The 23,521-nt window shown below is 28.9% G+C and overlaps 3 protein-coding genes across 4 annotated transcripts; 2 read left to right on the forward strand and 1 right to left on the reverse strand.

The window, feature by feature from the left end:
- Positions 1 to 842: 842 nt before the first annotated feature.
- On the forward strand, positions 843 to 3,026 carry LOC137832452 (uncharacterized). 2 transcript variants are annotated; one of them, XM_068640620.1, is made up of 4 exons: positions 947 to 1,121; positions 1,497 to 1,550; positions 1,647 to 1,933; positions 2,820 to 3,026. In XM_068640620.1, the coding sequence occupies exons 3-4, from the start codon at positions 1,669 to 1,671 to the stop codon at positions 2,897 to 2,899; spliced, it is 345 nt and encodes a 114-aa protein (XP_068496721.1). In that variant the 5' UTR covers positions 947 to 1,121; positions 1,497 to 1,550; positions 1,647 to 1,668; the 3' UTR covers positions 2,900 to 3,026. The 2 variants fall into 2 exon arrangements, with proteins under 2 accessions (XP_068496719.1, XP_068496721.1); XM_068640618.1 differs by lacking the exon at positions 1,497 to 1,550 and having other exon boundaries at positions 843 to 1,121.
- A 7,940-nt stretch (positions 3,027 to 10,966) lies between these two features.
- LOC137832453 (heat stress transcription factor A-4a) lies at positions 10,967 to 13,232 on the forward strand. The gene is made up of 3 exons (XM_068640621.2): positions 10,967 to 11,090; positions 11,262 to 11,947; positions 12,087 to 13,232. The coding sequence occupies exons 2-3, from the start codon at positions 11,729 to 11,731 to the stop codon at positions 13,026 to 13,028; spliced, it is 1,161 nt and encodes a 386-aa protein (XP_068496722.1). The 5' UTR covers positions 10,967 to 11,090; positions 11,262 to 11,728; the 3' UTR covers positions 13,029 to 13,232.
- Positions 13,233 to 19,479: 6,247 nt separating this feature from the next.
- Positions 19,480 to 20,894, reverse strand: LOC137833170 (uncharacterized). The gene has a single exon (XM_068641529.2). The coding sequence runs from the start codon at positions 20,835 to 20,837 to the stop codon at positions 19,620 to 19,622; it is 1,218 nt and encodes a 405-aa protein (XP_068497630.1). The 5' UTR covers positions 20,838 to 20,894; the 3' UTR covers positions 19,480 to 19,619.
- Positions 20,895 to 23,521: the final 2,627 nt, after the last annotated feature.

A 23,521-nucleotide genomic window follows, 5' to 3' on the forward strand; every position in this document is an offset into this window, starting at 1 on the left:
AAAAATGGGGTTCATATAAAATTACATTCTAGGTCCTCTTTTCCGGAACACAATAATCTTTTTTAGATAAATTTTTTCATAATGAATTATTTTCAATTCCAGATTTTTTTTATCTAGAATGTGATTTTGATTTTTTGTTTTCGGATTTTTATATTCGGAACACAATAATCTCTCTCGGATCTATTTTTATGGAATGCATTATTTTCAATTATAGATTTTCATTTCTGAAATAAAAGGTATTTTTGGAATTTTTGAAACTGTGTTGAGTGCAGGTTCAAAAGTGTTGGGTAAAGGAAGCAATTGCCATATAAGAGAGGAGGAAAAAAAGGGTGTTGCATTCTTCACCCCTATGTTTTTAAACCTGTCCCATTATGAATGAAATAATAAAATTGTTTCTTAAAAATATATTTTAGATTGTATTTGATATATATTTTGAACTTAAAAAATATTTTTTAAAATATAATTCAAAATATATTGATATATATGATTGTATAATTTAATATATTTTTTCAAATTAAAAATACTTTTAGAACATACAATAGTACATTCCAGATTATATATTATAATATGTATTTCCAAATTTAAAATATATTTTTTATTAAAATAATGCATTTTTATGTTATAATACATTTACATAATACTTTTTTTATTTGTATTTTAGAATTTATATTTTAAAATACATTTTTTATTTATTTTAGATTGTACAATTTAAAATACAAAATAAAAAATATATATTTTGAATTGTAAAAAATGTATTTCAAATTTCACAATCTAAAATTAAAATTTTAAAAAGGTAAGAGTATAATTTTAATTTATATGCAATTGTAGTTTAAATTTATAGGGGTGCAGAATGCAGAGCCCAAAAAAACCACTAAAGCCCTAAGATGACCCAACCGAGTAATTTGTCGTCCTCTGAAATGAAATGGCGAGAGAAGAGTAAAGAACAGGGAGAGCAGTAAGTAAGATCGCAGGGTGTGCAGGAAAACTCAAAGGAGAATGTGGAAAAGTAAAACGACCTGAGAAAGACACCAACACAGATCTGTTCGTGCTATAGGAGAACGCAACATCAACAGACAAACGGACCCGAACTTGCAAGACAGAACCACGGAATTGCAACCCTGGTACGTTCTGCATAAATCCTGACCTACAAACAAACAATTCCACTGTCTTTTTTTGCTTTTTTTTCTAGTGCCTAACGGAGCATGCTGAATCGACTCTAAACTCGTGCGAATTTGCTCGAGTTCACACCTATTTGCGAGTTAACTAGGTTCGAGGTGTGGGAAAGTTAACTCGTCCCAGTTTACGAGTTGACTCGCGATCTTGATAACCTTATAGTGGCATGTGCAGAGTCTCTAAACTGACGCTTGATTCCCTTGTGGTCACATAATTGAATTATGGCTCTAAATTAGAGTTTGTTGAAATTTTGGTGTATCTCTGTGTGTTTCTGTTGTTTATGAATTTGTTAGGGTGAAGTGATGAATTTTTTTATTATGCAGTACAACCTTCCTTGACTGGAAGAACTTCAGTCTTCAAGAATCTGTCAATTAATTGCAAGTCTTTTCATCCCTTGTTGTGTTAAAGTTTCTGGTTTTCCCATCTGATCCCAATCTAATGTGGTCCTTTTTTGTTGGGGTTAAAAAATTTAGGAGCACATAGCTCTGGAAAGATATGGCTACTAGACGTGTTCGTTACTCCCCTCTTGCCACAGATGACGATGATGGTGCTATTAATAGACCATTTGACCCACGATTTGATTATACACCGAGGGCCTTGGATAAAGTTCCCTGGAAATCCATTGCCCTTGCACTCTTCCTGTTATTCCTTGGCACAGGACTTCTGTTTCTTTCATACTTTATCTTCTCTGGTCATATGGGGGGAGAAAGTTCTCAAGCATATGGTCTTTTAGCCCTTGGCTTCCTTAGCTTTCTCCCAGGTGTGTTGGATTCTCTGAATGTGATATGCATTATGTATGTTTAAGTATCTAGTTTAATTAATATAAAACCAAGAATAATTGTTTTGACAACTTTGAGACTGCTGAGCTAATATACTTTTGGACGAATTGGTTGTTAGTTATGCATTACGAGCCCAGCATCGAGATTGATTAGCTCAAACTGCATTTGATCTTTACCCCCTGAGAAACACAGAAACCATGCCAATTTTGTCATGTTCAATTGAATTTGTCGAAATGGGGGATAGTGGATGCACTTCATGATTAGCAGAGAGATAATTCACAGATCATAAACTATGCCGTTTGCGTTGATCAGCCTTTACAATGAATCAGTTAAAAATGTTTCAAAGAAATGTGACATACCAATACTCTCACCTGATGAGAATATCATTGCATATAATGCGAAGCATACAATTATGGATCCATGTCAGCTGTCCTCTTTGTCTATCCCACCACATAAAATATGCTACCTAGACAATAACATGACATTAATACTATAGTAACATAATTTCATTAGCTAAAACTTTTCCTTGCTTATTAAAAAAGAACTTTAATGTGTACTTAATTGATGAGAGTAGAATATGAGACTGGGCATGGAATGGGTGGAGGTCATGTTCATCTCTATGATTATGTTTACAATTATGAATTAATGATTATTTCCATCATATATATGGAATGATGTGTCTTGCCGTACTTTTTAGCCTGTTTTATTTGTTCTAGAGCTTGAAGTGTCTCATTTCTTTCGTTCACAGATGCTTCTTGACTGCTAAATATTAATTTAGTTTGTATCTACCATGACTATGCACATATTAACTATCTGTCACGTGGATCTTTTTCTGGAAACATAATTCTCCTTAATTTCTGGATACAGGTTTTTATGAGACTCGAATTGCATATTATGCATGGAGGGGTGCTCAAGGATACCGCTTTTCTGCCATTCCTGATTATTAGAGCATTACTGTAAATGAGTACTAGAGCTATACCTTGAAATCTTTGTAATGATCAAATTTGGTTGCAACTGTATGTTTGAATGACACAGATAGAATAAAATGGTAGATGTAATCGTGTTGATATACAAGTAGATGATCCAGTGACAAAATTTAGAAAAAAAATGCATATAACTTAAAATTATTTCAATCAAAATTGGGACATTTAGGCATTTCAGTGAGGTGGGATCAACTCGTTATTGACGTTTGATTGTGACAATTTATAATTTTTTGAATAATAACGGATGTTCTCAAGACTCACTAAGGTGTGTTTCCTTCCGAGGAGGGAGGAGGGAGGGGTGTTTTTTTGTGTTTGTTTCCATGGTTTTGAGAGTGGGAAAGAGGATGGGGGAGAGGGTGGAGGGATTTTTTCATTCTTCACAAAATGAAGAGATTCACGAGGATTTAATAGGATTGTTGCATTTTACCAAAATACTCTTGTACATGTATTTTATTTTAATATATAAAATTAAATATTACATAAATTTATTTATTATTTATAATTTTAAAAATATTTAATTATACTATTAATAACAACATATAATTATAAATAATAAAATAAAATTATAATATCAACAATATATATAGTTATATAAAATAACAAATGAATATTATTTTCATAAATTTTAATGTATTTAATTTATTTCAATTTAACACCAAAATATTTTATATTATATTTTTTAATTTTTTATTAAAAATATAAATAATTATGAATATTATATATTAAAAATATTTAATTAATTCAAATCTACACACAAAAAATCATAATTCATTATTTAAATATTTTTTAATAAGAAGGATAATTTTGTAAACTTACAATAAACCATTCTCACAAATCCACACTATCATCTCTCCATCCAAACAACCTCACATATTCTCACACATCCTCTTCAATCCTCACAAATCCATTCCCTCTCATCCTCACAAATTCCCTTCTCAATCCAAACAGAGAGCCTCAGTTTGGGTTATTCTTTTGCAGGTAAATGCGATTAAGGAAATGTTTTAATAAAATTTTCTATAAAAAGGTTAGAAGAAAAAAAAATAGATTTTTTATAAATTAAATTAATATGGGAAAGTTATATAAAAGCCTTTTACAATTAGTTTTTTTATAATTTAATTTTAATTTATAAAAGAATCTTACTTTTCTTTTCGTAGAAATTTTGATGGAGAAGTTTGTTTGAACGGATTTGATGACTAACTTTGGGACATAGATTGCGTGCGAAATGCAAAACGTGCACACGGGACTTATGCAAAAAATAAAGTGGCACTTATCTTTCATTATTATTTTTTTTATAGTTTATTTAGCACAAATAGTTTCAAAAGTATAATTTATTTAATACATGATAAAAGTGAAGAGAATAAACAACCACGAGATCCTTTTCATTTACAGTTGAATTATAGTCTCCTGGAATAATTACAAACTGTGGATAGCCCCATTGAAGAGTTCAACAAAAAACTAAAATTCGTTATCATGGGGTGAATTTTTAAAACATTTACTACCTTTTCAATGATGCAGATTCAACCATGGCATTATAACAATCACATCCAATCATGCATTATTTTTATAACTTTGCAGGGCTTTGATAAATAAGGAACGTGCGGTGAGCTAATTTTGGTTGGGGATAAGGTGAGATGAGAGTATTAAGATAATAGTTTGTGTAATCATTGTAATTAAAATTGTTTTTGGTGGGCCTACACAGAGCACAATAACATTGCTTTTCTTTTTGTCCATCATTATTATTCTGTTTAACAATAAAGATAAGTAAAGAAAGAAATCAGAAAAATAACAAGGCCTTCCTTTTCGAAGGTAAGAGAAAGAAGAAAAGTCAACTGGTTGCATTCTTACTTGTGCAGATGGTTAATCTTATTATTCTTTTTTTAAAACTTCCACGACAGTATTATTAAACACATGGAATATGCAAAAATTACTCTTGCTTACTATTTTAATGATAATTACAACCATCCTTATCTTTACATAAAATATACTTAAAATATAAAGATAATTTTTTTACATATTTGTGTAGCTAAGCCGAGATAGCAACCTAGCCCGTGAAATATAGCACTGGAGTAATCAAGTTGGATACTATTTCTCGATAAGAAAAAAGTTAGATTCTATATAATGATTAATTTAAAATATAAAGTAATTAATAGTTATATTTATAAATATTAATAATTTATTATTTTATAAAATAGTATTTAATTTAATTAATATAATAATTATTTTTTATTTTTAAAATTATTTTAATTTAATTTTACATATTTGTGTAGCTAAGCCCAGAAACAACTTAGCTCGTGAAATACAGCACTGGAGTAACCAAGTTGGACACTATTTCTCGATAAGAGAAAAGTTAGATTGTATCATTACACTGTAATTGAAATTATACACCACACATGTGTGTATAATTTATAATGATTAATCTTAAATATTAATAATTTATTAATTTATAAAATAGTATTTAATTCTGTTAATATAATAATTAATTATTTAATTTTTAAAATTAGTTTTTATTTAATAAATTTTTTATAATATTTAGAATTTATTTTTGCATATTTTTATTTTGTTGAATTTTTATCCTATCCCCAATAATATACACAGTCCAATATCATTTAATGTACATTAATTTTCTTGGATTAGGTGGGACACCTTTCTTTTAATACATTTATTTTCTGAGTCAAATAAATGCATTCTGCACTCTCCACTTCTTTATAATTTAATTAATTTAGAAGAAGCTAAGGGCTGAAAGTGGTGATATCCCTTGTCTCACAATTATTCTAGATTTATAATGGCAGTTTCAGTTTCTTTTTTTACTATTACTTTATCTAACAAATAATGGTAACAAGATTCAAATAATAAACCAACACAATTCTTCTCTCAATCATTCCATCTACAAAACCATATGGATACAAGCCACGCGTTTCATTACGAGCCAAGCAAGCTTTTTCTGTGGAAAAACCTTCCAAATTTTCCGCCTTTTATCGGAGAATATGTGAATCAATGCGCGTAATTTTAATTTAGTTAATAAGTTTGAATCTCAGATATTATAATAATTGTATCATAATATAATATTCTCATACTTTATGATTGGTCCAAAATTAGAGTGAAGGAGACCTTAATTGATTCAGCTGCAGCCACAGGATCCCCCAAAGATAATTCCAATTTGCAGTATCCAACCCAAATATCATAATCATGAAAAACAATATAAGAATATTTAACGAAGAGACAGAAACAAGAAGAAACAGAAATATTGCACTTGAGCCACGAAAAGCTTGAATCCATGCTCTTCATTTTTCAACATTACTCAAGTCATTATAACTCAAGTGAGAACTTACATGTTGACTAAGAAAAAACAGATGCAAATCTCTTATTTTTAAAGGGTCTTAATTGGTGAAGGTAAATGTAAGTTCTAGAATTTTGAAAAATCATGTACGTACATCAAGGAGCTTGTGTGATGATATGGTTCTTAAAACGATAATAAAGTGGTAGTTGAAGTTCTAGAACTTAGAGTGATTATTAAAATCCTAGAATTTATTGAAACAAATCTAACAAAAGTATTTTGAGAATGCTCAAAACATAAGCATTCAAGTAATGTGTTTTACAAATTGATTTTGGGTCAACTTAAGTACTTGAAAAAAAAAAACAATTTGTAATTATTTTGAATTATGAGAAATAGAAAAATGAAATTTCAATTTTATTGAATTAGGTACAAATAATGTAGCTATGTGTTGATATATGTTGTTTTGAAGTTAGTGAGGAGTGTGAAGTTGATATTTGATTTGCATAATAAATATTGAATTAATGACGTAGGTACATATAAAGTTCTTGGTATACATAATGAAATAAATTTTAAAAAATTAAAATAAATTTTATTTAGTTAAAAAATGAAAAATGGTGTGAAATGATATAATTAATAAGGTTTGAGATAGTGAAATGAAGTTATATATATTTTTACATTATATTATATTTGGTAGTTGAATTGGGTACATTGATGTTTTTTTTATCTTGTTGAAATAACATATTTTTAAATTGCCAATAATGAAATTAGTTTTTTTTAGAGGATTTTGATTAATGAGTTTTATTTCGCCAAACAAAATCACTCCGGTGATAAAGTCCATGTAGTTTGCAAAAAATCATTTAGCAGATTAGGTCTGGAAAAAAAAATTGTACTTAGTGACTAAATTTTGATGAGTGGCTTTCTAAAATGTTGAAATTTTATAGTTGTTTATTTTTTAAAACGACTTTGATATTTATAATCCTAATATAGTTTAATAGATTTATGTGTAGTGTATGTTTTGAAATGTTTTTTCTTAATGCTTAAAATTAGAATAATCAGTGAGATTATCCTCCAAATCACTTAAATAAAGATTTTAGTTTTGAGAAGTAAATATAGATTTTACATGCAAATATGCAAATAAGTTATCCTAATTGGTTATGAACTATCCTATGTATATATATGTTTAAATTTTCAGTCAGGTGTTAAGTGAAAGTATTCAATATATGTTTTAATATAATTTTGTTATATAATCATAGATTAAGTTGAAATTATTTAAATTCTAAGTATAAATATTATGAATGATAAGACTGATTTGAATTTTTATTTTAATGACTCTAACTTTTATGTTTTATATGAATGTATTATTTTATTTTATTATTATATTTTTGAAAATTTCCTACATATTGTATATATTTGTATTTTAGTGTACAGAAAACTATTTATTGGGAATTATATGGTTATTTATTTATCAGTTTTTTCGGATATTCTTATAATAGTATTTAAATTATAAACATCATTTATAGAGAGAATACGTTACAATTATTTTATTACATGACACACACATGAAAAAAATTATATTAGGATTATTAATACAACATTGTTTATTTACTGTCTTGAAAACTGATCTTTTATGGAAATAACTTTTTTATTCTGATGCTATATAATGTCATATATCTTTTATTCCATTCATAAATATATTGTGGATAAAGGAATTGACTTATTTACACAAAGATTGGTCAATTCCATCTATATTGCAAAATAAATTATTATTTTTAATTCACATCTTTTGAATATATATAGTTAATGGATCTTTGCATGCAGGTTGACTGTTACCAAATCTTCATACCCAGCTATCCTATATATATACATCATAAAATTAAAATGAATAATGCATAAACAATGCATGTGCTTTATATATAGTAGCAGTCCTCTTGCAATAAAGTCATAAAAATATAACAAAATTTCATAGATTGTACTATATTTAATCATGAATGGATCACACGACTAGGTTTTCTATTTATACTTCTTTCATACTTTCTCTACCAATTCTGATTAGATCCATGTACCAAAATTTCCCTAATATGAAAATACCTCCATATAATAAATAATTGCCAACTCACGATATTTATTTTAAAATTTGATAAAAACAACAAATAAATAACATATTAAAAGGAATAATATTTTGAAATTTTAATTAAACTAATAATATTAATCATTTTAAAATAAATTCATAATGTTAAAGAAGAAGTTAATTGTAAAAAAACAATATTCACTAAAAAAAATCATTAAAAAAACAAATTTTAGATAAAAAAAATAATTAGTTGATATATTGATTAAGTTAAATATTATTTTAGAGACTAAAAAAAATATTTGTGTTTAAATTAATTTCCATAATTGATAAATATTTTTTAAATTAATATTTAATTAGCTATCAGATTTTAACTATCAATAATTATTTAGATGTTAAAGTTTGTAGCTAATTGATATTAATAATTTTTTTAATTTTTAAAATAGTATTTAATTTAATTAATATAATAATTATTTTTTTTTTATTTTTAAAATTGGTTTTTATTTAATGGTTTTTTAGAAGTGTTTAATTAAAAATATAATTATATATACAAAACTATTTAAAATATTTCAGTACATTTTAGATTCACTAATATTAATTATATTAATGAATTAGAATTAAATATTTTCAATTTGAACATAATTTTCAAGTTAATGACATTGGTTTCTTAGCTCTTTTGCTAATGTTTGAAATTATAAGTCCTTTTCGAATGAATTCAGAGTATAAAAGAAGAATAAAATTATTATGTTGATGACACAGTATTATTTCCTTCCCCAAAAATTATGCAATTGTTTCTTCCACAATATTAGACTTCTCACCCAAGTCCCTTTGGACCCATTTGCACTCAAGCACTCCAAACCAGAAATTTGTTATTTACAACTCAAACATTTTAAAAGTAATTGAAATTAATTCCATATTTTTTAAATTTTTTTTTACTAGACTTTAAAAATTCAAAACTTAGAATATAGATAGTTTTAAAATAGATTCATGTCTAAAAGAAAAAACATAATCGATAATCATTATACTTATATAGTAATTTTATAACTACTGTAATTATAATTTTTTTAATTAAAATATGTTTTGTTCACATGTACATAACTCAAAATTATAATATAGTTAATAGATGAATTTAAAAAATCTGATAGTGATAAAAAACATATATTTTAAAAGTTGAAAATGTTAACTAATTCAAATATGTAAATACCATACCACATCATTCATAATTATATCAAACATATTTCTTATCCCAATAAATTCACAAAGAAATCACATCATACTAAAATTCAGAGCTTATAAAAGACGGCATTGAATAGTTTTATATGAGACAAAGACTTATGATTAGGGTACAGTTGAGTATAATTTTGATTGCAGAAAAGAAGAGACACTTCCTTAATATACTCATGCATATGTCTATCAATCTTTCATCAACGCATATGTCCATCAATCTTTCATCACTTTTATTTCATTTTTACCATTTAATTTGGATATATCTCATTTCTTTAATACCACACTATACTTAATTAGATCATACACCTCTAACATAATTATACTTCATAATTCTTAACTACTAACAGTTATATAATTTTACAATATTAATTATAACAAGATCATACCATTTTAAGGATTATCCAAATAAATATAATTATGTTTTAAATACGGAAACATTACTTCAGTGAGTTCCTTTCATTTAAATAATATTTTCTAGTAAAATAGAAATTACTCTTAACTTTCTCTTTATTTGAATAACAAGTTTTGCTTGAATAATGAAACTCGTTATTTTTTAAGTAACAAATTCAAAAGTTAAAAACCCTCTCTTAATCTCAATCTTACACTACAAAATATGCAAATTATAATACTTTTCAAACATATCAAAATAACTACCCGAATATTTAATTTTTATCAAAATCAATTTTATTATGAGATTAGACAAAGTCCAATTTTTTTTTTAAATCTATTTAACATAAGAAATCACATAAATGATTGAACCAATCAAACTTAATAACCTAATTTAATATCATTAAGTTAAATTACATGCCTACCACCTTTTGATTCACATGTTTCAAACTAACCAAATTTTATTTTTAATCAAAAGATATAACTCTTCTTACACCTAACTTTCTTATTCCTTATATCAGTTTATAATTTTGTACATAAACAACTAATCTTAGATCATTTATAAACTATCAGTACGGACTCAGTTACATCTACTTGTTATAATTAAAAAAACACCTACAATATCAAATATACATAATTTCTACTGATATATTTTATCGCTAACATCTCCACAAAACTATTTTAATTTTTTTTATATACTATTAATTTATTAAAATATAAACGTAAATTAAACTTAATTATCATTAATACCACACAATATATTAAGGCAAATAACAGGCTCTCTTACATTTTATGTTTACTGATATTAATGATTTAAAAATATTATTTTTTTAATATAATGAGAATGATTTTTAGTTTTGACTAGCCGCATCTAAAAGAAAGAAAAAAAGCTAACCATTTGGGATACTAATATATCGTACTTATTCATGAACTTTGAATCCATGTACGAGGTAAGAGCAACACAAATCCTGTGATCGATGATCCAAAAGACTATTGAAATTAGCCTTTTAATTATTTATGGTGTAATTTTTAAGTTTTTATTTTCAAATTAAATTAACCAGAATAAATAAGGTTGAAAGAGAAAACAACCCAAAGAAGAAAATTCAAAATTGTCTACTTCTTGGCCTGGAAGGATCCAACAATATTTGGAAGCACGGATTGACCGAAAGACGTGTTTTCCCCGCACCTTCCCCACCAAAATGGTAATTTATTTAGTTTTAATGTCTTTCTATTTTAAAAAATAGTAATTAAATAATTATTTATATTTACTTGAGCAGCAAGTTCTATTTCTTTTTTTTATGTCTATGAAATTAAAGATATTCCATTTTCTCTGGGAAATTCAAGTCATTAATACAGTTGAAAAACATGGTCAGAATTTAAGCTTTTGGCTACGATGGACAAAGATATGAACTTTCCATATTTGGAGGAGAAGCAATCTCTTTTGTGTTACGCTCTTTCTATATTCATCTTTGTTGTTGGGTTTGAACATTTTAATCTGGACAAAGATTTCACCTTTGGGTTTGTAATTCATCGCCAGCTGTAGCTGGGGGGACTGAAGATAAGGCTGTGACCACTGATTTTCTCGAAGGAGGGTTTCTGAATTGAATTGGCAAAAAGGGTATCTCTTTTTTGGGAATTATCACTTTCTGTAATCTGGGATTGGTGAAACCTATCGAGAGAGCAGAGGGGGAGAACAAGGATGTATTTTTTTAGATACATGTGTGTGTTTTGTTTTGCAGTGGACATATTTGTGAAAGGGTGAAGGGGTTTTAAATTATTTTTTTCTGAGTATACTGAAGGGTTTTTGAGGGTTCACGTTGTTTTGAGATTTGTGTTTTGGATGATGGAGGAAGCTCAGGGCAATTCTAGCTCCTTGCCTCCTTTCCTCAGCAAGACTTATGACATGGTTGATGATCCTTCAACCAATTCCATCGTTTCCTGGAGTGTCACCAATAAGAGTTTCGTTGTTTGGAACCCACCAGAGTTTTCAAAGGATTTGTTACCCAGATTCTTTAAGCACAGTAACTTCTCCAGTTTTATCAGGCAGCTCAACACTTATGTAAGTAAATTCAATCTTCTTCATCTTCATCGATTTGATAATTGTTTTCAATGTTAATATTATTATTACTACTATTTTCTTGTTTCCTGGTAAAGGGGTTGATTGTTTTGAACTATGTCATGGTTTTCTGTTTGATCAGGGGTTTAGAAAGATTGATCCTGAACTATGGGAATTTGCAAATGAGGGTTTTGTGAGAGGTCAGCCACATCTTTTAAAGAATATTCATAGGCGCAAACCTGTTCATAGCCATTCTTTGCAGAATATTCAGGTTCAGGGGTCTTCTCCACTGACAAAATCAGAAAGGCAGAGTTTCAAGGATGAGATACGGAAGCTTAAAGATGAAAAAGATCAAATTCTTCGGGAGTTGGAGAGGCATGAACAGGAGTGGGGAATGTATGAGGTACAACTACAATACTCAAATGATCGATTGGAACAGTTGGAAAAGAAGCAAGAAAATTTGGTTTCTTCTGTTTCTGAAGTGCTGCAGAAACCTGGGATTGCCTTAAATCTCTTGCCACTGACAGAAAACGGGGATAGAAAACGTAGGTTGCCAAGAAGTGGTCTCTTCAGTGATGATGATAGCATTGAAGATCATATGGAAACTTCCTCTGTATTACCTGGGGTAAATGCTGAGGGTGCCTCTATTTTCGCACCGAACATGGAGCGATTTGATATACTCGAATCATCCATTATGTTTTGGGAGAATATTGCACATGATGTTCAAAGTCATGTGAACATGGATTTGGATGAAACAACAAGTTGTGCAGATAGTCCAGCTATATCTTCTGTCCAGCTGGAGGTTGAAGTTCAGCCTAAATCACCTGGAATCAACGTGAATTCTGAGTCAGCTGTAGCGGCTGTACCTGATCTTGATGCATCAAAAGAGTCACCAGTGGGAACAGTTCCTGTGGCTACTGGTGTTAATGATATATTCTGGGAACGGTTCTTGACAGAGAATCCTGGTTCTGAGAATCAGGAAGTGCATTCTGAAAGGAAAGATTCTGATGGCAGAAGCAATGCCAAATTTTGGTGGAACATTAGGAATGTAAATAACCCTCCAGAACAGATAGGGCATTCTTAGTCAAGCAGAGCCAACTTAGTACAATGATTATTCCTTCTAGCTTGAGATGCCCTGCAATTTCATGTAATAAATGTAGGTATGAATGGTTGGCTCTACTATGTATACATATGCCATTTTCATGGTTAGATGGTTGCATCATCTATAGAATTTTTGTCAATTATTATAATGTTCAATCAAGTCTCTTTTAGTTCTACCTTATCAAAACCTGTGCTGAAGTGTGATTATGGTTTTTCCCTCTTGATCTATTCTCTTTGTTACTTTTCCATACAATAGAAACCAATTGCATATATACCATCTGTTACTGTCTGCTGCAGGGAGGTACCCAATATTAAAACTGCCAAATATTGATGTTTAAAAGAGGTCTATGATGGGATTTCTGTAAATCTTTTATGTACATAGTTGCATATCCTACATCATTAAGTGCCTCTGGTTTTTGTTTGAGATTAAAGATTGAAGTGAGGTAGTTCTTGTCCCTTTTCTTTCCCTATGATCATGAATATTTTTTTAGATTATGTAGGGTTATATTACCTCACTGATAGGGTGGAAAAACTGTTGCTTATGATTTGTGAGATTTAAATGAAACCAGGTTTAAGAGTATCACATTTAATAACAGATTAATGCAAATTGATATTGTTTGTTTTGGAAACAAAGAAATATTGGGAGTACAGTTTTAATATCATCATTCAATAAATTTTACAAATCTTCTGATTAATAGATTTATTGACAATCAGACTAAGGCAGAGAGTATCTAGAAAGAACTTATTGAAAATTAGAATTTTTCTTATTAGGGAATACAAGATATAAAGGCTTATGATTGTGGAGTATATTTCTAGTTCTGTTTTCTTTATTCAACTATTTTCACAGGGTTTTACATCTTTTTGTGAAGCTCACTATATATACAACATAGTGCTAGACTGATGAGTGACCACATATAATTACAGGCTACAAGGAAAGAAGTTCTGGATAGATGGTGCAAGGGTAATCAGTGTCCTCACACAGTAAATGATGTGAAATTAACTTCTAGAGTTCTAGTCAATATTGCATTTTTCCTACTAGTTTCTAAATTGTGTTGGAAGTCTTAAAGATGTTGACTGTTAGTTGTAACTTAAACTGAAATGAGACTGGCAAGGGAGGCATTAGCATACATTAAGAATAAAAGATTTCAATGAATAGGATTGATGCTTTGATCAGTTGAATCTTGGTCTGCCTTCTCCATAAAGGCTTTTGTGAGAGAAAAATATAAATAAAAAATGAAACTAACTTTTTCATGAATTAAAATTAGCTTGTATAGACTTTTAAAAAAAAATTATGTTTAATTTGTGAGTAAGTTAATTTTAATTTTGTTCATATTTCTCTCTTCTAAAAGTCTTTATTAAGGAGAAACTAATTTAAATAAGTATTTGTATATATAATTAGGAACAGAAAATATTCTTGCTTCATGTATATTGAAACAAAATATTTTATTTTACATATGAAAGAGGAGGGATTGTTTAGATGTAAGACACTTGTGATCTATTTCTGGTCATTTGTGTTGTATTTTTATATCAACTTTCTCTTTTTCAAGAATTTTATGTATGACAATCTTTTTTTTTTGTACTGAATCTGGATAACATGTCAGCTATGCCAGTTTGATCAATTTATATTGATTTATACTTGAAGAGTCTCTGGCATATTCTTTTATATATATAATGCCATATGGTTGTGATTTGGTAAATCTTTGCTTAATTTCACAGAAGCATTATTATATGGGCGTTATTTGACTCTGAAATTAAATATGAGGTCAAGTGATTTTCTGAGGCTGTACACCTAATCATCATTTTTGTATTTGATTATTCTAATGTTGCTGTTATTTTGCTTTGTGTTAAGATGGAATTTGAAATACTTCTCTAAATATCTCATTATGCAGGACAATTGTTTTACCATTGATAAAAATTTAAGTCAAATTGGAGGATTCTGTTAAAATTTCACTTAGTTATCTTGTTCAAACAAGTCAAGAGATGGAGTAAATAGTAGTGAAAATTCAATTGAACTACTTTAAAATTGGAAAAAAGGTGGTTTAAATTGATTTTTATTTTTATGCTTAAGTTTTTTATTTATTTGAAAAATAGTTTTAGACAAACAATTACCTACAGACAAAAAAAAAGTTAACGTATAGGTTGTTTGTTATTTAGTCTATTGTTAATTATTTTTACTTGTAAGGATAAACATGATTATTATATAAATTTAAAAGTCTGTTTAAGTTAATTTTTATTTTATTTTATTTCAGTTTAGTATTTAATATATCACCTATTTATTAAAAATATATTTACCACTTCGATGATGATTTAATAAGATCCTCAAACGTTCTTGAAAAGTTAAAAGAAGTATTTCCAGCATAAAGTCAAAGTGTACTGTTCCAATATGTTTTCATTACAACACAATAGGTTTTTTCTTTCATCAACTTTCGACATTGTTTTGTTTCTTTTGAACTTTCAGAAAGTTTGTGATAAAAATAATAATATGAAATAATTGTGAAAATGTTTTTACTTGCAACTTGTAAACAAGAATAAAGCAGAAGTTGCTGACAAGTTGTAATCCAGTTCACTTTCACAACCCACTGAAAATGAACTCATTGGAGAAAGTAGTGGAGAGAGAGACCCAGTCAAAGTCAAACTAAACCTTAGATTTTGACCCAAGAGGAAAATTGCATCATCAATGGTCAAATAGCTGTTTCTAACTATAATCCATTACTAAATATACATTTTGACTCTGGAAGTTAAAAATATGCTTATTCAGTCCCTATATATGATTTAGTTTTCGTTTTAGTTTTGGGATGTGCAAAGTTTATTTCAACTTTATATTTTGTATCAACTTTCTTAATATTTTATGATGAAATGTTTAAGCTTATAACTGTTAATTGCACACTTGGAATGTTAAATATCATCCTAGTTAACCCAAAATAGTTACATGGATTTCATGCAACATATATAATTTACGAAAATGTGATAATTTCTTTATATACATATACGTAAATGTGACGTGCCTCATGCTGTTAAAACTCAATTATTTATTTATTTAAAAAACAGTCACATATTGAACTCTATACCACTTTGCCATATAAAAGATTTTGATACCATGTTAACATATAAAGATTATTGGATATAACTTGAGAAATTAGTCTAAAGAATATATCAAAAGTCAAAAAGTTAGTCTGAAGAGTCTATAAAAAAAAGTTAGTCTAAAGAAGAATGTTAACTAAACTTAGTAAAATAATATTTTGCCTGTATTTCTAATAAATATGGGTTATATTAACACTCCTATAATGTTATTCATTTGTATCAAGTCATCATTTTGTTAAAGCTTTAAGAAAGTAGCTTCGAATATTGCCAGAATATGGTATTAAGTCAAGAGTCAAATAGAGTATCATTTTTTTCTATTATTTATTATTTTATACGATATAGTTAGTCAAATTTTGAATGATTGCAACTAAATTTTTTAACTTCATCGATGAGGATGATTTTTAATGATTTCGAGGTAATGCGTTATACTTAAGTCATTTAAAAAAAGGGAAATAGTTTGATGAGATAATTGTGGAAGAAATTACGTAAGAATCCATTTATAATAAGATAGATGAGAGTGTATATAATAGATAAAAAATAATGTTTTATTAATTTAAGTTATATATATATATATATATATATATGTGTGTGTGTGTATGTATGTATGTATTAAGATTAATTTACTTTTTATTTATCTTAATCGTTTTTTTAGTTTTCATCTAACTTGTTTTAAAGGTTGTGAGGTGTCTATTGCTTTTATTTTTAAAACCACAATCTAGAAGATAATATAGAATATATTAAAGTTGGACTACTCTAACTCCTAAAATAAGTTTTTTCATATATTTCCTAATGAACATGATGCCTTCTATGTATACTTAATTATGGAGTGAACTTAATTGCATAACTTCAATTAGAATTATTCTTCGTAAAGCATTTTATTTATTACTTAAAATTTATTACAAAATTAAAATAGTTCTTCAATTACACTTATTCATTCACAATTAAGTTTATATATATTTTTTAAACGTTTAAGTTGACTCAATTATGGTTATTGATATTACCTGTTTTTACTATAAATTTTTTAAAAAATTAAATACAATCTGCGTTTTAGATGAAAAAGTGAATTTTTTTTAACCAATGGTTGAATTTTTTAAAACATTATGTGAGTTCTGTTATGATGGATGCATAAAGATTCTATCACAATTTTAACTATTAATTTACCGAACAATTATTATAACTTTCTTTTTTCTTTTTTAAAATGCATCTTAGGATTTTAGAGTACCTCATACAATTTATCTAATTTTCTTATGCGTGATGTAGTCTTAGTTGCATTAAGATTTTTTTTATATGAAAATATCACTTTGTATTAACTTTTAAAACTAATTTTTAGTTAATATTAAAAAAAATAGTTTTGATTTGATAGTGTTAGAAAAGAAATCAAAATTGATTGCCAAAATAATTATTGAGATTATGTAATTCAAGATTTTGAGTAAAAACGCTCTTTTAAGATGAGCTTATCTCTAAATTGAGTTAGAAAGGATTGTAACAAAAATTAAATTTATTTATTTTAGATAAAAACTTAGATTTTATTTAGTCACAACCATCTTATTGTACTTAAATTAATTTAATGATAAATCTATATTTGTTTACTCAGTTGTTGAGATAAACTAATTTACGCTTTGGATTAGTAACTGACATTAGCTCTATAAACTCTTTACTCCTCGAAATTTTGATTCTAAAAGAGAGTTTAGAAGCATATAATCGATTTATTCTATTACATCAAGGAGTCATGTGTGTTTATTTCAGCTATTTATATATTCAAAATATGAAGTTGCTGATAAAAAAGGCAGATGTAGCATTTTGGAGGTAATCTTCTTTATCGACATACGAAGCATAACTGCTTCTGATTTGAACAGTTATCCAAGAGCCATATTTTGGCAGTGCTGTAATTTGATTATAACTAACTTAACCATATGTGTCACTCCCACTTAAATGCTTGCTCCCATATAATATTTTTACTTCAGATTGTATCATCTATTTATCCCTATAATATCTGCACCCACAACTCATCATCAGCAAGCGGTCTCCCGTCTTTTGCGTTACCTCAAGGGCACCCTTGGTGAAGGACTATATTTTTCTCACACTAGTTCACTCCACCTTTGTGGTTTTAGTGACTCTGACTGGGCAACATGCCCTACCACACGCAAAATCTGTCATTGGATATTCCATCTACTTAGGCGACTCCCTAATATCATGGAAATCAAAAAAGCAGCCAACTATCTCCCGCAGCTCCTCTGAAGCCGAGTATAGAGCACTTGCCACCACCACATGTGAGCTACAATGGTTGTCCTACCTCCTTCAGGATTTACATCTTCCTCTCTCCCAACCTGCAAACCTATATTGTGACAACAAATCTGCCCTTCAAAATAGTTTCCAATCAAGTTTTTCATGAACGAACCAAGCACATCGACTAGAGATTAGAACCTTTCATTGTATATAAGTGGGTGCAAACCTCAACCCTATGAGCCGGTTTTATGGGGTTGAGTTAGGCTTAAAGTCCACTCTTTCGTAACATGGTATTAGAGCCATTTCGAGCCTATCCTAGCGAGTATTTGTTGGGCTTATCAGGCTACCCGCTATCGGGCCGCTATCGGACCACCCATAATATATAGTCCCACGCACGAGTTGGTAGTCTCGGCGTGAGGGGTGTGTTGGAGATCCCACATCGACTAGAGATTAAAACCTTTCATTGTATATAAGTGGGTGCAAACCTCAACTCTATGAGCCGATTTTATGGGGTTGAGTTAGGCTTAAAGTCCACTCTTTCGTAACATCAGCTGAAACTTCTGATACAAGTAGTGATCAAATTCATGAACTGTGAAAAAGATGTTATGTTTACCATAGACATGCTTCACCAGTGCACTGAGTACTTCCAGAGGAGCGAACGCTACTTCCTTCAAACATAAATTTATGCAAGGGTTTGTCTCCTTGGTACCACTCACAGTTCATATTTTCTACGGCCCCATAAATTTACAGTATAAATTTAGTATTTATATTCTTCAAAGTTTTTTTTTTTCCTTTACTCATGGCTCTTACAAACACACACAAAATTATTATTTCATTTCATCCTTTTTAGTTCCATTCCCTTCTTTCTTCCCGAGAAGCCATACATGATTTGCATAGCAGATTGTGCTTTAACTTTTGCCGGCTAATATTGTCATTCGGATTCGTAATTCTCCTTCTTACGTTTCTCTATGCAGGAGTAATTGTTTCAAACTATTTTCAGCAACCTACTTCAACAATAACGTCAACTAGATAATTAAGCATAAATTCCACCTTGCTTCCAAATAACTAAAACTAAGTGTTATCTGTGCATGTTATTTTCATATGCATGCACATTGCACAAAAACACCTTCAATTAATAGAAATTTGGAATTTAAAGAAACACTATTACATGGAGAAAATACTGAGTTCCAAGAAAAACTAAAGCATGGCAAGAACAAGAATAACTGTACATTTTGGTCAAGCGTTTAAACATAACACAGGTTGTTATTCAATAGTAACCACATTGCATATTTAGTTTAATACCCAAAATACCTTGGCTCATGTCAAACCATACCTTCCTGAACACTTTTATGATGAGATCATGATACTCATCTGCATTCAAAGTTAGATAGCATGCCAAAAGATCTTCCATTTCTTCTGGATCAATAATCTGATTCTCTATGATCATCTCAATCATTGAATCTCTGAAATCTTGCTTTGGGTCTATTGAAGACTTAATCACAGCAAAGCTCTCTAATCCTGGTATTTCCTCCACAATCTCCTCCCTTTCTTTCTTCATCTTTAGTTTTGCTTTCTTCATGTCTTCCAAGGCCTTTATTTTGCAAATTTCAACCTTAGAAACCATCCTTGGAGAACGTATTTGGACCCTAGAGCTCGGCTTTGGTTTCCTCCTCTGATGTTCTCTGCTGAGTTGATGTGATTGCTTCTTCCTGTTAGTCTTTACCTTCATCTCCTCAGTTTGTTTCAAGTTCTGCCTCACCGAACTCATTTTCTTGTGAGGTTGCTTTTCAGTTTTCTCAAAGTTTTCTATAATATCTCCAAGGTTGGGATTCCTTGAAAATGCTGAAGAGGAAAAAGCATGTGTTCTTGGGGTGCAAATTGTTCTAGGTGATTCAAATTGCAACACATCTTTTTCCACTGCTTTACTGGATCCAAACTTAAGTTCCTCCATATCTCTTTCTAATGTCAAGAGTTGGTCTTGAAAAGCCTTTTGCGCTTTGCTCTCAAATCTCCTCCTTAAGTTTTCATATTCCTTTTCTCTATTGTACTCATCCATCTCCTTTGAAACCCTTCCATCATTCAACCACTTTCTTTCTTCTCCTTGACCAATATCCCTCTCCTTTAACTCCAGTGTGCCCTTCTTTCCATGCTTCTTGGCATCCCTTGTACCACCAAGACAACTTAAGGAGGGAAAGACACTCTCATCAATATCTTTATTCTTCTTATCCTCACAACTTTCTTCATTTAAAGGTTGTCTACAGAAATCACCATCATCCTTTACACAACATCTATCTCCAATCTCACAAAAATATTTTGGTGAACCACTGGGCTTGGCCTTCTGCTTCCTTTTTGCAGCACTTGGCTCTGAATTGATTCTCATGTTCTTGAACTTGAATAACCAAGAGAAAGGAGATGCATGAGAAATGAAGGAAGAGCCAGAAGAAGAAGAGGAAGTTAAAGAATGCTTTCTTCCTCCCCACTTCATTTGTTTTTATCAAGATGACGATGACTCTCTTCCTTCTGATTTGGTTAGGTTAGTAGTATTTTGTAGAAGACAGAATAGAAGAATGAAAACTACTGAAGTGGAAGATAACGTTGCTTAGTGGCATAACATAACTCGTGAAACATAGTGGGACGGTTAGGATGTTAACTAGGAACGTGGGTTTCCTACTGTTTTCTTGTGCAGTTTTTTAAAGACACAACCACCTAAAACCTGTGATTGTTACCAACTTTGGGTGCTTTTTAGATTGTACTTAGTACTTACATACTAGCAATTTATAATTGCTATTTATTAACAAAAGGACACAGAAGAAATGTTAGTGACATGTTATCTAACACTCTCCCATGAATGGAATTCTTTTTTTGTTAGTTAAAATTTATATAAATTATAAAATTATGTCTCTAACATCCTATTTAATTAACTTATTTCATGTTTTTAAATTTTTAATAAGTTTGAACCAATAATAAAAAAAACTTATACAAACAGCTAGTTAGTCCTGAATGGGGTTACCCTTAAAGAGTAGCGTACCGTTGCTTTTATATAAGTTACAGTAGGAGCGCTTGCTAAGGACTGCAAGGACCAATCATGCAAAAGTTGTAGGGTGCCCTGAACATTTAAATCCGTTCATTTTTATAAGTCTATTCTTCGCAAGACTAAAGTGCGCCGTTGTCGTGAAAAAAGAATATTTTAAATTGAATTATGAATTTTAAAGAATTAAATTTAAAAAAAAAAAGACAAAATCGCGAATTAAAAGGGACAAAATACAATTTAGTCTTATTTTGTTTCTATTATACTTTAAATTATATATACGTTATAATATTTAAAACAGAACTAGAAAATAAAGAATGTAAATCGACATCTAAGTTTTAAGAAGCCTACTGTAAATTATTTTTTGTGTTAAAGAAGGGGATTGTTCTTATCAATTTATGTAATCTTTAGTACTTTGGCAGCTTGTCAATGAAATAAAGGAATCATAAAAATAAGTTTCTAAACGAAAGCCCAATAGCTATCAATTACTTTTAAAATTTGATAGGCTTATTGGGCCTCAGACAAGCTTTTCAATATGTACAGCGATTGAGATAACAGTTGGAACATCTCTACAATCCAAATATAACCCTAATTTCCAACTGCTGATTCCATTCAAGACTATTATTTATTTTCCTCATATGCTGCACAACCAAATTATTACAATTTTTCATATTAATATTGTTGGGTATAAAGTCAAGATCAATTGGGTTAGGCTGACTAGACACATGTTTAGCGAGTAGGCTTAATCATTGTGTTTATTTTATAATTTTTATTTAAAGAGATAATTGTATTTGTAATTTGAGTGCAACAAGATATAATGAAAATCTAATAGTTGCCCGTGTGAATGTAAGTTGCAATTAACGACCGAACCACGATAAATTTTGTGTCGTTTATTTTTCTGCAGTTGATTCGTGATCATGTACTACTTCCGCGTGCATTTTTTCCATCGAATATAACTGATATTTTTGTGTTTTACTCGTCTCATATATATATATATATATATTAATTTAACCTTAATCATATTTATTAAAAGAAAAGGGATCTATTTACTCTAAGACTAAGTCAAAATAATTACTCCGTCTCATATTTTATTTTAAATGAACAACTAATTGATTACATGATAATAAATGTAATGTAATTCTCTATCATAGAAATAATAATAAGATTGCTTTAAAATGTGCTCAAAGGTGAATGATATTTATAAAGTGCAATTCTCTTTCTTCACTTTCTCACTAATATATATGTGATTTTAAATTTATATCACATTCAACATTTATATGTAATTAAAATTTTATAACTACTCAAGTAACTATTATTTTTATTAATAAGAATTATTTCTATTTCTATAAATAAGTCTGGACGAAGATATACACGCATAAGAATAAAAACTAAAATCATAAAAAAAAATATTAATATTATTTATATTGACTTTAATAAGAATAATATAATAAGGTATATTCAAATTTCTTAAAAATAGTTAAAAAAAGTATTTTAGAGAAATAAAGTAAACTAACTAGGTTATTTGATGAGAAGAGAAGAGAAAAAAATAATTTTAAAATGTTAGTGAAATTCACTTTATTATTTGTTACTATTTTCTGTATCTCTTTTCTTATCTTTTTATTAAATCAATCAAATTATATATTTTAAAAAATTATTTCTTACCTATTTCTAATTTAAAATAATTAAATATTAATTTTCTTTTTACCTATCTTTTAAATTTGTTTCTTCTCTATTTCTTTCTATTTTTTCTTCGTGGAAACTGGAAATGACTTTACACACTACAAAGAAATATACCCAACTCAACTTTCATCGCACTAGCTACATTTTTACTTAATTTTTCAACCTTGTTGAGCAAGATTCATTTTGCGATTAGAACTGGAGGGAATTTCACATTACTACGCTGAATGTTAATATTAAAAAATGGTTATTTTTTACAGCATTTAAAATTTGTAATGAAGATTAGCACAGAATAGTAAGATTAAAGTATAATTTTGATCAAACAACTCTAACAAAAATCCATTTTGATGCACAAGATAAACTGGTTCTTAGTCGAACAAAACGATGGAGCAACAAAGAGTAATAATTAGTTGGGAAGAATAAAGCAGTTCCTCTTACTCCAGTGTATCATATTATTCAACCCC

This window comes from Phaseolus vulgaris, chromosome 6 (assembly GCF_051622355.1).
Source record: "Phaseolus vulgaris cultivar YP4 chromosome 6, ASM5162235v1, whole genome shotgun sequence".
Taxonomy (NCBI): Eukaryota; Viridiplantae; Streptophyta; class Magnoliopsida; order Fabales; family Fabaceae; genus Phaseolus; species Phaseolus vulgaris.